Source organism: Dromiciops gliroides, chromosome 3, assembly GCF_019393635.1.
Source record: "Dromiciops gliroides isolate mDroGli1 chromosome 3, mDroGli1.pri, whole genome shotgun sequence".
NCBI classification, from domain to species: Eukaryota; Metazoa; Chordata; class Mammalia; order Microbiotheria; family Microbiotheriidae; genus Dromiciops; species Dromiciops gliroides.
The window spans coordinates 316,922,616-316,940,062 of NC_057863.1; the positions used below are offsets into that span (position 1 = coordinate 316,922,616).

General features: G+C 38.1%; 1 protein-coding gene across 2 annotated transcripts in view; it reads right to left on the minus strand.

Annotated features, from left to right (window-relative positions):
* Positions 1-1,601: 1,601 nt before the first annotated feature.
* GUCA1C (guanylate cyclase activator 1C) overlaps positions 1,602-17,447 on the minus strand; it is a 58,618-nt gene continuing 42,772 nt past the window's right edge. Inside the window, exons 4-5 of one of the 2 annotated variants that reach the window (XM_043995622.1) lie at positions 8,946-9,103; positions 1,602-1,776 (exon numbers count right to left, since the gene is read on the minus strand). In XM_043995622.1, coding sequence (XP_043851557.1) covers positions 8,958-9,103 — 146 coding nt within the window. In that variant the 3' untranslated portion in view covers positions 1,602-1,776; positions 8,946-8,957. Of the gene's footprint in view, positions 1,777-7,704; positions 9,104-17,447 lie in introns of those variants that run through there. The other variant, XM_043995621.1, reaches the window with a different exon arrangement.

A 17,447-nucleotide genomic window follows, 5' to 3' on the forward strand; every position in this document is an offset into this window, starting at 1 on the left:
TCTTTACTTAGCTTCTTCCATACTGTTTTCCAGTTTTCTCAACAGTTTTTGTCAAATAATGAGTTTTTGTTCCAAAAGCTTTGATCTTTGGGTTTATCATATACTAGATTATTATAGTCATTTATTACAGTGTAATTTCTGCCTATTCTATTACACCTCTCTATTTCTTAGCCAGTACCAGATTGTTTTGATAATTACCACTTTATAATACAGTTTGAGATCTGGTACTGCAAGACCACCTTCTTTCATTTTTTTTTTCATTAATTCCCATGACATCCTTGAACTTTTATTTTTCCGGATGAATTTTGTTATTATTTTTTCTAGATCTATCTAAGGTCATTTTTCATGGCATTCATAGAGTCAGACACTTAATATTGTGCGATAAAATTGTTTATTGTGTACAGGATAATATGAAAAGGAAAGCAGACAAAATGCTATTGTGTTGGGAATCAGTCAAAATAGAACAAGGATTTATGTTCTTTAAACATAACAAACAGTCCTGTATTACTCCAAACTAACTTGGGCCACCTTCATTCTAAATTACTGCAGCACAGAAATAAGGGAGAAAGAGGACCTAAGAAGCTATCTTTTGTGGTAAAATAATGGAATTTGGTAGACACCCAGGGGTCTGACTTGATTGGTTTAGTAGTGTTTGAATTGGGTGTGAATGAGGAACTACTAAGTACCCACTTAAAGGTGATTAGATCTCGAATTTAAATTTAGCCAACCCTGAGAAGGAATGTTCTCAGAGGCTATGGACTGCAACATCAACAGGAGACCACTCACAGCCAATCAACTTGAAGAACCTTCCATTTCTGGGAGGAGGACAGGAAGTAGGAAGCTAAGGCTGGCAGACAGGATCTTCTCTTTTGGTTCGAGACATTGGCTTGGTGGCAAGACTTCATGTGGGCTGTTAAGAAGGCGAGGATTTCCATGCTATAAGGAATCTGTTCTCAACCTTTCTCTCTCTTTACTATCTTATATCTTTTAATAAACCCTTAAACTCGTGGTGAATTTATCAGTGATTTTAGCCAGTTTCCCCCCAAAACTGGGTGGGGGGACAGATTAGAAACCACATTTAGGTTTTTAAACAACACACATTATACCACATTTGTCCCCAGCACTGATGGTAGAACTGTGAGATAGGAACTGTGAGATGGGAGACTAATGAAAATGTTTGAAGTAATCATAGTTCCAGAGGACAGAAATTCATCATCATACATTTTGAACATGCCAATGGTGGGGAAAGGGAGTTGTTTTATTTGACTATGCATATCTGCTACAAATGTTTTTCCCCCAATTGGGTTGTGGGGGGAAGATGGGAAAGAAAAAAAGTAAAATTTTGTAAATTAAAAAAAATTCTAAAAGGAAACGAAGAGTATAAGACATTATATATATATAAAAAAAGCCAGCCCCAGGTATAGTATAGAGTCAGGGAAGACCTGGGCTCAAGTCCTACTCACTGGCTATGTTTACTTAACCTCTCAGTGAAATCCTCTAAGGCTATTAAGTTAAAAATTAGTTGCTGTTCTGCATTGTTGGACCAATGAAGTTACAGATCTGTACTGAAAAGTAAGTTGTGCCTTGCTTGGTTGAATAATTCTATTGAGTTATTGAAACTCTACTGAGGCCAAGAAATATTTCATTTTCATTTGTCTCAGTGGTGTCAGTATTTGGCATATAGTAGCAGGCACTTACATGTTTACTTCTTGGAAAAGATTTGTGTAAGTTCTAGTATAGGGCTGCTTTTGTGTTCCCGATGTTCAAGGCTTTGTCCTGAAAAGTACAAAAAGAAGGTTCTCTATGATTATCAATCAGCATGACAGAGTCTGAAAGTCTGACTAAATGATGGAGGTAGGTGAGAACTGGAGTGTGGGGGCGGGGTGCATAGTCTCTCCCTATATTTGAATGCCTCTTAAGGTTGTTATTGATCCTAGAAAAGGCCCTTAACCATTATGTTCCTAAGGAGCTATTTAAGTGTCCTTGTTCTACCTTGGCATAGAACTGTCCCTAGGGACAAACTCCCACTGATTCACCAAAAAGCCATCCCCCTTGACCCAGCAATTGTGAATGATTTGTGTATCTTTAGCAAGGACAGTGCTTAAACTTGGTTTTAAATGTCAGGATTTTTTTGTTTTTTCATTTTCATTTTTAAAGGTTAGACCAATACAAAAAAAAAAAAGAAAAAAATACCATTTTTCGAACATCATATGCTGTTTCTTTAATGGAATTACAGTTCCTTTAGGGCTTTTAATTTAGGTCAGAGCTATGTAGTGATGTAAAATATCACACAATGTTTTTCTTTTTTTAATAGCATATTATTGACTCATATATTCCCTTTCTCACGAATTTACATAAACACATCCACTTTAAGAAGAAACTTAAGAAAACATTTTTATCCCCCACTATGTAAGCTTCACAGAAGTCATCCACCCCCACCTGACTGTATTTTCTGATTTGGAGGAGGCGTTTCCCTGATACTTCTTGAAATAAAATATCCTCTTTTCTTTCTGTTGTAGGGAAAGGGTTAATTAAAGAAATGGATGGTTGTGTGCCATTGACTTTCAGCTGGAAAGGGTCTGAGAAGGCCATCATCTGTTCCACTCCCTAATTTTACAGGTGAGGGAACTGAGGACAAGAAAGGCTAAGTGAGGGGGCAGCTAGGTGGCGCAGTGGATAAAGCACTGGCCCTGGATTTAGGAGTAACTGAGTTCAAATCCGGCCTCAGACACTTGACACTTACTAGCTGTGTGACCCTGGGCAAGTCACTTAACCCCCATTGCCCCGCAAAAAAAACCCCCAAAAAACAAAAAACAAAAAAAAGAAAGGCTAAGCGATATAGCTGAAGTCATGTGGAGCATAAAAGGCAGGGTGCAACTTGAACTCCTGTTCTCTGTAAAAGTGCAAAAACAGCACTCCTTCCACTCTTCCATCTCACCTCCTAACCATTTGTGCTTTACTGCTCCCTGCATATCATTTTCCTTGGTAGAAAAAACAGAAGCAAAGTAAGAGTTGAATAATTATGCCTTCTCTTTATCATCTTCATTATCATCTCTTTGTCATACCACTCCCCTCAAGAAGTGGTCCTATCACTTCTTTGTTACTTCCTTGTTCATAAAATAGATTTATTCAAAGGTCTTTTCTTGTCTTTAGCATATCACAAAACTCAGATCCATTTGGACTTGGACCTTATTGTAAATATTTGTATAGAACTAAGCCATGTTAAAAATAAATCATATGGGGCAACTAGGTGGCGCAGTGAATGGAGCACTGGCCCTGGATTCAGGAGGACATGAGCTCAAATCCGGCCTCAGACCCTTGACACTTACTAGCTGTGTGACCCTGGGCAAGTCACTTAATCCCAATTGCCTCACTAAAAAATAAACAAACAAACAAATAAATAAATCATACTCAGTTACCTACCTTTGCTTCTATCTTTTGCACATTTAAAAAATATCTGAGTCATCTGTTAAGCAACATTGGTCTTTTTTCTTCTTCATTGGTCTAATATGTGTTTATGTTAGAATTTTGTTCTCTATTGATCTACTTTATTTTATAGTATATTTTATATACTGTTCTTCCTATATTTCATAACAATCAGTGACTTGTTTCATTAGAATCCATACAGCAATAATAGTCTAATCCAGGGGTGACCAAACTGGGTCCATGGCTTGCTTGACCCAAGGAGAAAGTGACCAATCAGAGGGTAGGGAGATGGACTACATCCCACTCTCACAGTAGTAGCTAATCATGGGGCTCATTTCCAACCAACCACACCTGCCTTTCACTCATTATAGATCAATAATGCCAAGCTCCCACCCCTCCCACCCCTTCACCTTTCCTGTTCTTTTTATCAGCCTCTACAAGGATCCAGCAAATATTACTGGTAAGTCTATGCTAACATAATCACAAAATTCATGTCAATATATTTATGGAAACTGGAGTGTTAATGGGAGAGAGCTGGGTTCCTGAGCCTCCCTTATGAAGTAATGGGTATATATTTAATTGTTATACATTTGTATTGATAACATTTGTGGGTTTTTTTGTTTTTTGGTGGGGTAATGGGGGTTAAGTGACTTGCCCAGGGTCACACAGCTAATACCTGTCAAGTGATAACATTTGTTTTTACATCATCTACTTTTCCCAATGTATTCTTCCTTCCTCCCCTCCCAGATAGAAAAGCCTTTAACAAACCATTAAAAAGAGAAGGGAGGAGAGATAAAATAGTTCAGCAAAATAAGCACATAAAATGTCTAATATCTCATGCATATATATATTTTAATCAGCCTCCTTATGGAGATAGTTCTTCCTACCTTTCCTAAACCAAATAAATGACTCTAAGAATAGGGACTGTAAGTAAGCAATAGGGATAAGAGGGGAAGTTTGACTGTATCAAGCCAGTGGGAGAGGTACTACTCTACATTGTATACCTAATCTATTCCATAGATCTACCACTCTATTAGCCAGTACTACTGTTTTGATGATTACCACTTTGTAGTATAGTTTAAAATCTGGGACTTCTAACCTGCCTTTCACATTAAAAAAAAAATTGATTCTTTTGAGATTCTTGAACTTTGTTCTCCCAGATGAATTTTATTATTTTTTCTAGTTCTATAAAATAATTTTTGATAGCCTGACTGATATAATATGAATAAGTAAATTTGTTTAAGCAGAATTGTCATTTTTATTATATTGGCTTGGCCTTTCCATGAACAATTAATATTTCTCCAGTTGTTTAGATCTGTCTTTATTTGTGTGAAAAGTGTTTTGTAATTGTGTTCATATAGTTCCTGGGTTTGTCTTGGCAGGTAGACTCTCAAGCATTTTTTATTGTTTCCAGTTGTTTTAAATGGAATTTCTCTTTCTTTCTCTTGCTGCTAGACTTTGTTGGTAATATATAAAAATGGTGGTGATTTATGGGATTTATTTTACATTCTTCAACTTTGCTAAAGTTAATTTTTTCAACTAGTTTTTTTAGTTGATTCTCTAAGATTCTCTAAGTATACCATCACATTAGCTACAAAGAATGGTAGTTTTGTTTCCTCATTACCTCTTCTAATTCTTTCAGTTTCTTTCTTATATTATTGCTATAGCTAGCATTTCTAGTACGATATTGAATCATAGTGGTGATAACAGACATCTTTAAAAACATGCCTGGTCTTATTGGGGAGGCTTCTAGTTTATCCCCATTACAAATAAGGCTTGTTGACGGTTTTAGATTGATACTAATCATTTTAGGAGGCAACTAGGTAGCTCAGTAGATAGAGTACTACAAATCTTGATAGAGTACTACAAATCTTGTTGACTGTAGTCAACAAGATTTGTGTTCAAATCAGGCCTCAGACATTTACTAGCTGTGTGACCTGTCATCCTGACACACACACACACACACACACACACACAAGCATGTACATATATATGTATATATATATATATATAAATATACATATATATATATATACATATACACATCTATACATACATATACGCATAGAGGGATAGGGAGGGGCAGGGGAGAGGGCTAGAGGGCGAGAAAGTGAGTGAGAGAGTAAGCATGAGCAGGAGGCCAAGAGACCATTTGCCATTGGACACAGATGGCTCTGGAGGAAAGGGTGAGGCTTGTGACTTTTTTTTTTTTTTGGTGAGGCAATTGGGGTTAAGTGACTTGCCCAGGGTCACACAGCCAGTAAGTATTAAGTGTCTGAGGCCGGATTTGAACTCAGGTACTCCTGACTCCAGGGCCAGTGCTCTATCCACTGCACCACCTAGCTGCCCTGGCTTGTGACTTTTGCACAGCCCTCCCTTACTTCAATCTAATTCATGACATCACCCTGACATCATGGTCCTCTTTGAGAACAAAGGATGAACAACAAGAACAATTCTATTATCATAGTTTTATTACATAGTTATAATTTATTTTCTTATTTTTTCCTCTATGACTCTGATTTTTAAAAATCATTTTTCACTCTTCAATCACTTTTTTAAAGGTCTTTCTGGCAATGCATGTGAAGGTTTTGTCCACACTATGTTTTTTGAGCCTTTGCTTGTAGAGGTTTTTAAGTCATTGTCTTATGAATTTGTGTTTTGAGCTTCCTTATAACAATAGTTTTTTAATGGTCATTTTTTTTTTGTTCTTTGTTCATTTTTCCAAGTATTTCTTAACTTTTAACTTTATGTTAGAGTTGGGCTCTATTCACCTCTCAGGATGGGTGGGATTTCTGGCCAGTGCTTCTGTCATATGTGTCCTTTTGATGCTCAGTTCCATTATTAAGAATGTACTGGGCCAGACTACATTGGGGTAGAGGTTCTATGTGACATAAATTCCTGTTAAAATAGGCAAAGATTACACAGAGGTGGCACAATGTGAGCAGAGTTAGGGGAAACTATTCTTGCTACCTTTTACCCTCCCAAACAGAATTATCCATGCAGAGAAAGGTTAGGTCAGGAAGATAAAATATTACTACCATTATCCTCACAATCCTTAGAGATGTAATTATATAGTGCTTATCTTACAATTACCATAAGAAATGTAATACATATGTTATTCTCATTTTCCAGATGAGGAAACTGAGTCTTATGTGGAATAATCACTTTGCAAATAATCCAAATCATTTCTTTTTTTTTTTTTTTGGTTGGAGTAGTATCAAAGGTCTTTATTTATACATTTGCACTCGAATGGCAGTGAGAGTGGGACATGGGATGGGATTCTTTTTATCTCAACCGGCTGGCCCCTCCCTTCTTCCTCAGTTAAAATTTGCAAGTCAAGACACTGGCCCCAAAGGCTAGCCAATTGGAATGCAGTATAGTCAAAGGGGCAGCCCTCTAAACTCCACCCCAACATGACCAGCCCTGGGTCTCTCTCATCATGTGATCCTGATTGCTGGGGAAGTGGGGAGGAAAGGAGCCCTTAGTAAGCACCCTTCTCCCAGCTGAAATTCACCTCTCAGACATTCCCCAGACAACTTCAATCAGCTTTTGAGGGGGGCCCATATTTTCCCACAATGCCCCCTCTTCAATCCAAATCATCTTAAGACAAATCGGGAACACTGATTATCTCCCAGCAGCTACCAGAGACAACTCTTTCTCCTCCTAAAATTCCCAGGCTAATTCTGCCCCTATTTATTAGCATAAAAGTAGCTCAACTGAGTCTAACTATGGGAATTTTCACTATTCTTAGTGCTAACCCAGCTGACTGTTACTTTAAGCCATGGTACTTAATCTTCCTTCAATAACAATGCTTGCATAGAGAATAAAGGTCATGTACCTAACTAGTTGAAGGAGTCAAAACTGGTACCCTAATCTCCTACATTATCACATTTGATCTTCACAACAACTCTTTTAAGTGGGCAAGAGCAGTCTAACCCCGAGGTTTGTTTAAATTGTTTTTTAAATTTTAAATGTCAAGTGTCTGAGGCTGGATTTGAACTCAGGTACTCCTGAATCCAGGGCCGGTGCTTTATCCACTGTACCACCTAGCCGCCCCCTAAATTGTTTTTAAAGTGTATATATTACAACCAGTGTGTTAAAGTATAATTATAGCGTTTTAAATGTGAAGACATGTCACATCTGCTCTTCAATCTGTACTTTATTTCTGTAAGGAAACCCAGCACTGATGGACATACTAATGCACCTGGGTAATAGAAACCCCAAACTTAAAAGTTATAACCCATCAAGAAATCCCATTCATCATTACATTTTCTCATGGAAGGGATATAAAAAAAAACATGAAATGTCAGAGTTATAATGTCAGGACCATTTAAAATGTCAAGTGCTTGTTGCTGCATAGCCCGGCTGTCTGCTGTACTCATCAAAACAACAACTGGCATAATAATTACAGGTGAGGTATCACAGTTTTGTGCATAACCAGATACAAATTTATAATGAATTAAAAGAAACCCTTCTCATTGCTTAACTCAAAGCTCCTTTCTCTTTAATAATAATACCTTAAAAATGTATTATCCTTTACAAAGGGCTTTCACATATACTCATAGGATCATCAATCTAGAACTTAAAAGGACCTTAGGAGTTGTCTTGTCTAGCCCCTCCATGCATAGATGAAAAGATGAGGGTGTGACAGTTAAGTGAAATGACCAACATCATAAAAGTAATGTTACAAAACTGAGATTGGAGCTGAATTTCTTTAACTCCAAATTCAGTACCCTTTCCGGGGTGCCACATGACCAAACTTGAGCCTACAAGGTGGGTGGGAAAAGGCAATGTCCTCATTTTACAAACGGTGAAACTAAGACTCGGAATCAAAGTGAATTGCACAGTCACAGAGCTTGTTAGTGGAAGAACTGAGGTTATGTAGCAAACATTTAGTTCTTTTTACTATAATGCACAACTTATGTTGTCTGGGATGTTCTTTTAGAATAGATTGTTTATTAATTCATGACTGCATTTAGGATAAGAAATGAAAGAAGGGAGAGAAAAGACTGGACAAGAACCTAGTCATCTGTAATATATGGTTTCAATAAGAACTGGGAGCTTAAAAAAAAATCTTTTTTCCAAGTGGTTATTTTTCTGAAACAAATAGTGAGGAGAGAAAGTGTTCACCAAATAACCCAATTCTATTTTAAGATATGATAAGTTGGTGCAAGCATGTTAATATAAACTAGGATTCTGTTTTTAAGTGATGGGATCCAGAAATCTAGCCATCAACTTTATTGCCAACTTTTAGTCTGCAGGACATAACAACTAATATTTAAACAGAACAATAGTGTATTTGCCTCATAACTTTATGAAAGGTTTCTCAGGGTTGAATATAATAGTTTTATTTATTAGTCTGACTCAAGAATGTTACATCTGCAGCAACAATATTATACACAAGAGAAGGATTCTTTCCTGCTACAGGAGCTATTGTGTTTACTGAGTGTGGGGAAAGACATTTGGGCAGAATAAAGTCTCCATATCTGAAGTTTCCTTTTGTCTTGAAGGTCCTTTACCTTGGCCATGGTCTAAGGCAAGCTATCTCTTGTGTCTTGCTTCCTTCCACTCTGAATTACTTTCAGGACATTGGAGAGGTCAAAACTCTTGGTAATCATCTCCAAAAGTTTTGGGTCTTTTTCTAAGCCACTGATGAATTCCTCCAAAGTCAACTCTCCTAGAATATAATAAATATGTGAGTAGTTAGAGAAAATAATGAATAATTTATTGTCGGTATCACTCTTAGTCCTTAAAATCTCTTCTGGCTTGATAATATTTCATTACATTTTTGTAACACAATTTGTTCAGCCATTCCCCACTCAATGGACAGTTATTTAATTAGCAATTTTTTATTACGATGAAGAACCCATTTTTTATTACAATTACTACTTTGAATATTTTCATTGTCATGTTGTTGTTTTTAATCTATGTATCTTGGCTCCCCAACCAGACTGTAAGACCTTCTCAATCAATCAACTAGTCAACCAATAAGCATTTATTAACTGCTTACTAAGGCACTTATTAATTATTGATTGACTCATTAAGGATGTTCAGGGTATAAAATACTTCCCTTCTTGCTCAATGCTTGGCACACAGAAGTACTCAAGAAATATCTCAGGGATAGAAATGATTGTTTTGGTGATTATTTCAACCCGCTTTAGTCAGTTAGAAATTATATTTTCCTCAGGACAGGGTAATTTATGTTCTTAAACTGCATTTCTTACAGAATTTGACTGCCAAACTCTCTATCTGCTGACAGGTGGAATAGAAAAAGTGTTTCACTTAAAGTCAGGAAAATCTGTATTCCACATCCTGCCTCTGACATTAATTAGACATGCATAATGAGCTGACCTATCCTGGGGCAAGTATTACCACTGGTCCTTCTCCTGAGGACCTGGCCCATATATGCCTATGATCACCAGGAGTAAGTTCCAACTTCTCTCAGCCTCAGTTTCTTCATCTGTAAAATAAGGTTAATAGTAACATCTATTTCACAGGGTTGAAGAGAGCACCAAATGAGATAATGTGCATTAAAGCACTTTGACATCCTTAAATGGTTTTTTAAAAAAAATAATGATAACTATTATACCTGTATGACTATGGGAAAATCATTTACTCTCTGGGTCTCAGTTTTCTCATTTGTAAAATGAGAAGATTGTACTGGATGATCTATAAGCTCTAATTCTATCATCTTACAATTTTAAATATTGGATCTGAAGTCATTTAGGCTCAAATCATAGGATCACAGATTTAAAACTGAAAGTGACTTTGGGGGAGTCATCCAATCTCAGCTCTAATACCTACTAATGGTGCACTTTGGGCAAATCACTTAAGCTCTCTAGAACTTATTTTCCTCAAGTATCAAATATAGATTATAATGTCTTCACGATTTACCTCACAGGATAGTTGTGAGAAAAATCAAGTCAACGAGCATTTATTAAATGCCTACTATGTTCCAGGCACAGAAAAATAGTTTGTAAACTCTAAAGCCATAGAGAAATATGAATGTTTTTAAAGATGTGAACAATTCTAGATGAAGATATGATCAATTCTTGATCATCAAAGTGAGGAGAAGTCAAGAATAGCTGACATTAAGGTAACACTTTACATAAATTATTTCATATGAGCCTTACGACCTTGAGAGGTTGTAATGAGGGTCTTCAGAGGAGTAATGAGATTTACCCAGCATCATAGAGCTAGTCAGAGGCATAATTTGAACCTAGGCTGTTTTAAAACCAAGTGCAATAAGATTTGCAAGAATGATTTAATATCCTCTCTTTTTAAATATGGTACCAAGACCAGCCCTAGGCAGGTTGGAAAGTTGGCTAAATATTCATTAAATATTTATTTATCTATAATATTCTCTTCTTTTTCATTTCCATTCCCATGCTTCCTAACTGTAGGACTACTTTCACTGGTCACAGGGATATAATACAAACCCCCCCCTGTACTCAGGTCATGTGGCTGACAGGCTTTCTTCCCCACCAGAAAACTGCCTTCCTGCTTAATATCATCCCCTCAGGGCTCTAGGGCCTTTGTAATCTAACCCATTAGCAACTCCAATGGTGGGAATTTTAATGAGGAAGAGCAGTGTCCTTGACAAACCATAGGCTGTAGGGGAGGGTAGATATTAAATAACCCTACTTAGGGGCCTGGTTATTCTGCCAATATCTGTAAGGCTGGCCCTGAATGGCACATTCTGCTTGAAAAATTAACTTGCAATGGATTTCTTTTACCTCTTTAAATATCCATTTGGGGGAAAGGGAAGGGAGACAGCACAATAATGAAGGCTTCTGAATCTGTGGAGCTGTCAGACCAATTCATTCATTCACTCAGTGAAAATTTATTGAGGCTCTATTATATGCAAGGTACTGTGCAAAGTTCTGGATTAAAAAAAAAGAAATGTAAGACATAGTCTCTGCTCTCAAAGGACTTTACGGTTTAGAAGGGAAGGTAAGACATGCTAAAATAACAGCTAGTAATTATACAGCTCTTTAAGGTTTGCACTGTATTTTACATACATTATCTCATTTGGTCTTCAGATCTGTGAGGGGGTGCTATTATAATTCTCTTTAACAGATGAGTAAATTGAGGCTGAGGTTAAGTAGCTTGCTCAGGGTCACAGAGGGGCAGGCTTTGACTAAACTCTTTGAGAAGGCTGGCTATAAGGGGAACCTTCACTTTTCTCCTCTTATCCTCTTTTTCGCGGAGCAATGGGGGTTAAGTGACTTGCCCAGGGTCACACAGCTAGTGTCAAGTGTCTGAGGCCAGATTTGAACTCAGATCCTCCTGAATCCAGGGCTGGTGGTTTATCCACTGCGTCACCTAGCTGCCCCGCTCTTATCCTCCTCTTAACTCTCTACAATCTGGCTTCTGACCTCCTCATTCAAAGGAAATAACTCTCCAAAATTAACAATGATTTCTCTTTTTTCCTTTATTTATTTATTTTTTGTGGGATGAAGGGGGTTAAGTGACTTGCCCAGGGTCACACAGCTAGTAAGTGTCAAGTGTTTGAGGCCAGATTTGAACTCAGGTCCTCCTGAATCCAGGGCTGGTGCTCTATGCACTGCGCCACCTAGCTGCCCCTCTCTTTTTTCTTTTAAATAATTTTTATTGATGTTTTCTTTTCCTTATATCACCATGGTATTCCAGGTATGTCCCCCACCCCTTTCTCAGAGTTATCCAAAATGACAAATAATGGTGGGGTTTTGTTTGTTTTTTAAAGAGGAAATCAGCATAATTGATTGATACAATGAGAAAGTCTACAAATATGTGTAATGTGCAACACTTGTAGACTTTGCACCTCCACCCACACATAGATTGGGGGATATGTCTTTTCATACGTTTTCATGAGTCCTGCTTGATCTTCATAATTTTGTTACATTTACTCTTGATTTTTTGATATGTCTTTTTTCCCATTTAGATTGTTCTAGTTACTGTGTATATTGTTTTATTGGCTCTGCTTACTTCACTTTGCATCAATTCATATAGATCTTTCCATGATTCTCTGTATTCATTACACACACCATCCACTTTCCTTCTTATTTTAAATGCATTAATGTTCTCTGTGAAGAAGCTTTTCAGTTTCAAGTAATCAAAGTTATCTATTTTATCTTTTCTAATTGCCTCAGTCTCTTACTTGATTAAGCATCTTTTATCTATAGCTATGAGAAGTACATGATCTGTTTCTCTTCTAATTTTTTTGTACTGTTACCCTTAGTATTAAGGTCACATATCCATTTGGAACGTATTATGGAGTGTGGTAAAAGTTTTGGTCTAAGCCTAACTTTTGCTAGACTTCTTTCCAGTTTTTCTAGCCATTTTTATCAAATGGGGAGTTTTCCCTAGGTAACTTATGTTTTTGACTTTATCAAACACTGGATTATTGAGTCTTGTCTGTTCCATTGATCTATTTTTCTGTTTTTAACCACTATCAGGTGTTTTTGATGACTGCTGCTTTATAATATGGTCTGAAATCTGGAAGTGTTATTACTCCCTTTGTTCTTACTTTTCACCACTTTTTTTTTTTTTTTTTTTTTTGCGGGGCAATGGGGGTTAAGTGACTTGCCCGGGGTCACATAGCTAGTAAATGTCAAGTGTCTGAGGCCGGATTTGAACTCAAGTACTCCTGAATCCAGGGCCAGTGGATCCTGAATCCAGGGCCACTGCACCACCTAGCTGCCCCACCATTTTTTCTTGATACCAATCATCTCTTAATTCCTAAATCCAATTACCTATTCTCAGTCCTCATCTTTCTTGACCTGTCTGCAACTTTTGACACTGCTGATCACTCTCTTCTTAGTTTTCTCTCTCTGGTTTGGGGAATGCCACTGTCTCAGTTCTCCAGTCTATTTGATTATTCTTTCTCATTCTCCTTTTCTGGATCCATATCATGCAGGTCATGATCTCTCTCACTAGAGGTGTCTCATGGGGTTCTGTCCTGGCTCTCTTCTCTTCTCCCCCTATACTCCTTCACTTGGCAATCTTGATCAGCTCCCATGGATTCAATTACCACCTCTAGGTGGATGGTTCTCAAATCTACTTGTCCAGCCCTAACGTCTCTGCCAATTTCCATTCAATCTTACCTCTCCAGCTGCGTTTCTCAGACATCTCCATCTGGATGTCCAGTTGACATCTCAAACTCAATGTGTCTAAAACTCAGATAATTTTCTTTTCCTTTAAACCCCACCCCCACCCCAGCAACTTTCAAATTTTCCCATTTCTCTAGAAGGCACCAACATCCTTCAAGTCCTTCAGTCACAACCTAGGAGTCATCCTTGATTCGTCATTATCTCCCACCCTCCATATCCAATCTGTTGCTTAGGCCTGCCAATTTTATCCTTGCAATATCTCTCATATTTGCCCCCTTCTCTCCTCTGCCGCTGCCACCACTCTGGTACAGGCCTTTATCACCTCATGCCTGGACAATTGCTATAGTCTTCCTGTCACAAGTTTCTTCCCATTCCAGTCCATCCTTCATCTATTCAATTCACCAAAGTATTTTTCTTTTTTTTTTTTTAGTGAGGCAATTGGGGTTAAGTGACTTGCCCAGGGTCACACAGCTAGTAAGTGTTAAGTGTCTAAGGTCGAATTTGAACCCAGGTACTCCTGTCTCCAGGGCCGGTGCTCTATCCACTGCGCCACCTAGCTGCCCCCAAAGTATTTTTCTTAAAGGGCAGCTCTGACCACATCAATCCCTACTATTCAATACATTTCAGTGGCTTCCAAATACGAGATATTTTGATCCAAGGCTCTTAATAAACTGGACCTCTCCTCCCTTTCCAATCTTCTTGCACTTTGCATTCTGCTCCCTGTATACTCTTTGATGAAGAGACAGACCCTTGCTGATTTGCTTATCCACAAACAAGACATTCCACCTCTAGGCATTTTCTCTCCCTCCCTCCTGCCCCAATCCCTGGAATTCTTTCCCTCCTCATCTCCGTCTTCCAGCTTCCTTCAAGTCCCAGATAAAAGCCCATCTTCTAAAGGAAGCATGTCCCAACCTCTCTTAATTCTTGTACCTTCCTTCTGGTGACTATTTCCAATTTATGTTGTCTATAGCTTGTTTGTACATATTTGTTTGCTCCTTGTCTCTCTCATTAGACTGTGAGCTCCTCAAGGGCTCAAGGAAACCATCTTCTGCTTTTCCTTATATCCCCAGCACTTAGCCTAATAAAGTACTTACATAATACTTAAATAAAGTAAGTGCTTAATAAATGCAGTTCTATTCACTGTGCCACCTAGACAGAATGTGCTAAATGCCACAAGACAAGTACAAACAGGGCTGTGACTGAATTGGGACATTGAGAAAAATTTCCCCACTGATAAATCATCTTGGCCTCAAGAGCCTTTCTTTTTTTCTCACATTTTATGAACCCCGTTATTATTTCTCAGAACAATTCTCACGAATAGCCCTAGATACAAATTTGATTAAATGCAACTAGCATTTTTTAAAGACCTACCAAGTGCTAGGGATACAAGAAAAAATGAACAGTCCCTGTCCTCAAGGTGCTTACATTCTATTGGGGGAAAACCATATGGATATGGATAAGTAATAATAAAACACATAGACAATAATTTGGGGGGAAAGGCAAGGGAGGAAAGTACTCAGTAAAAGCCTTGTAGCACTTATTAAGACTTGAAGGATGCTAGGGATTCTAAGCTAGGAAGAAAAGGAGGAAATGCATTACTGACATGGATGATAGCCTGTGCAAAGGCACATAAGAAGGGATAAGATGTGGTTGTATGGGGGCATGAACAATTACTTATAAATAAAGGAGAAGCGATTAGGATGCACTTAAAAAACATGAACGTGGAAAGAGACAAAAGTAAATTCTTTGGATGAATTAAATAGAATAGAAAAGTAAATAGATAAAAGACAAAAATTAGTTTGATATACACACATTTTGTATTTATTTGGCTAAAGTGGCAAGTTATTAAGATATCCTCTTTAAAAAAAAAAAAAGAAAGCCTGGCCCTGGACTCTGCTGATATTCATTCAACAAGTAAGTATTCATTAAGTATATACTACAATGCAATGATAAGATAGTGCCTCTGATTTCACAGAGATTATTGTTGGTAGAGGAAGGACATTGCAGGCTTGTCCAAGAGAGGTTGGCACTAGCAAAGGTTGGCACTCATAAAGAAAAATAACATCTACCACTATAGATTATTTTAAAATGTATAATGTAAGTGAAATTTACATTATTCTTTTTTTTTCAGGGCAATGAGGGTTAAGTGACTTGCCCAGGGTCACACAGCTAGTAAATGTTAAGTGTCTGAGGCTGGATTTGAACTCAGGTACTCCTGACTCCAGGGCCGGTGCTCTATCCAGTGCGTCACCTAGCTGCCCAGTGGTTTTTTTTGTTTGTTTGTTTTTTGCAGGGCAATGAGGGTTGAGTGACTTGCTCAAGGTTACACAGCTAGTAAGTGTCAAGTGTCTGAGGCCGGGCTTGAACTCAGGCACTCCTGAATCCAGGGCTGGTGCTTTATCCACTGTGCCACCTTAGCTGCCCCCAATTTATATTATTCTTAAGGGAAAACTTGGTGACTCCATATTATCAGTTAGGATGCTGGGAAAGAGAACTAATAAGCTCAGGTCCAACCTATCATAGCTATGAAATTAATTAATATCTCCCAAGGAGAATGATTTGCTTTAACACAAAGAAAGTTTTCCTCAGGTCAATAGAGGTAAAAATGTTGCCCCTCCCACCAGAGTCCTTGCTAAAAGAGCCTCAACCTCATCCTATATTCTCCATAACAGAATCTTACTCTTAGTTCTTCCAAAGTCAGCCTCCTTTTCTTCCATGAACTTATCACAAAGTATCCTTCCCTCACCCCATGAATATCAAGCACCCATTTATACCTTAGGATCTCTCATCAGAAAAACTTCCAAGCTCCCTATTGCTTTGTGGCATCTTTACTAGTAGGTCCCTATGGGTAATGTTGTGATCTTCATAGCAAGGAGTCTATTGTTGTCTCTACTCAACTTCCTTCTCCAATAGGGTATCTACAAACAGCACACCCTACCCTGAAGAATCACACATAATCCATCAACTGAGACTTCCTGCATGCACTTGCCAATTAGCTCTGGTCCAGCAGCCTTCCAAAAAGTGGATTTGTAGTAAAAGGACCTGGGTTTGAATCCTAATACTACCACTCACTACACAACCTGGACAAATCACATGACTCCTCTGGGCCTCAGTTTCTTTATCTGTAAAATGAGCAAATTGGACTAAATAATTTCTAAATATCCTATCAGCTCTCTTGAGGACACCATCCTTTAAGTCATCCAGGTTCGTAATTTTTCCTTTTTTTTTTACTTCTACGTCTCACATCTGATACCTTCTCCCGATTCACATAGCTACCGCCTTAATTCAGGCCCTGATCACTTCTGACCTAGACAATTTTAACAATCTCCTAACTGGTCTCCCTGCTGCATCTCTCTCCATTCTAATCCATCCTCCACACAGCTGCCAAAATCATTTTCCTAAAGAGGAAGACAGGTAAGCAGGAAAGGAGGAAGAGAAGGAGGAAAGAAACAAGTGATGGGGAAAAGACAGGAGGGTTAGGAGGAAGGAAGCATTTATTCAGCACCTACTATGTGCTAAGCACTGTAGTAAGCACTTCAAAGCTATTATGACTATTATGTCATTTAAGTAAGGATCTGACCATGTTATCCCCCATTCAATACACTTCTGTGGCTTACTATTGCTCTTGGATCAAGTATAAACTCCTATGAGTGGCTTCCAAAGTCCTTCACAAATTGTTCCCAACCTATCTTATCCTCATTTCCCTTCCTATACTTTTTGGTCCTCCCAAATTTGGCTTTTTCTATGTTCCTCACAAATGGCTATCCATCTACGCCTTTGCACTGGCCACCCTGCCTTCCCCTCACATTCTTTCTCCTCACCTTTTTCAAGATATAGCTCAAGCACTGCCTTATAGGTGAGATATGTCTTGCCCTGTTCCCCTCCCCCACCCACAGAAACTGGCCTCCTCTTTTTCTTTTTCTTTTTTTT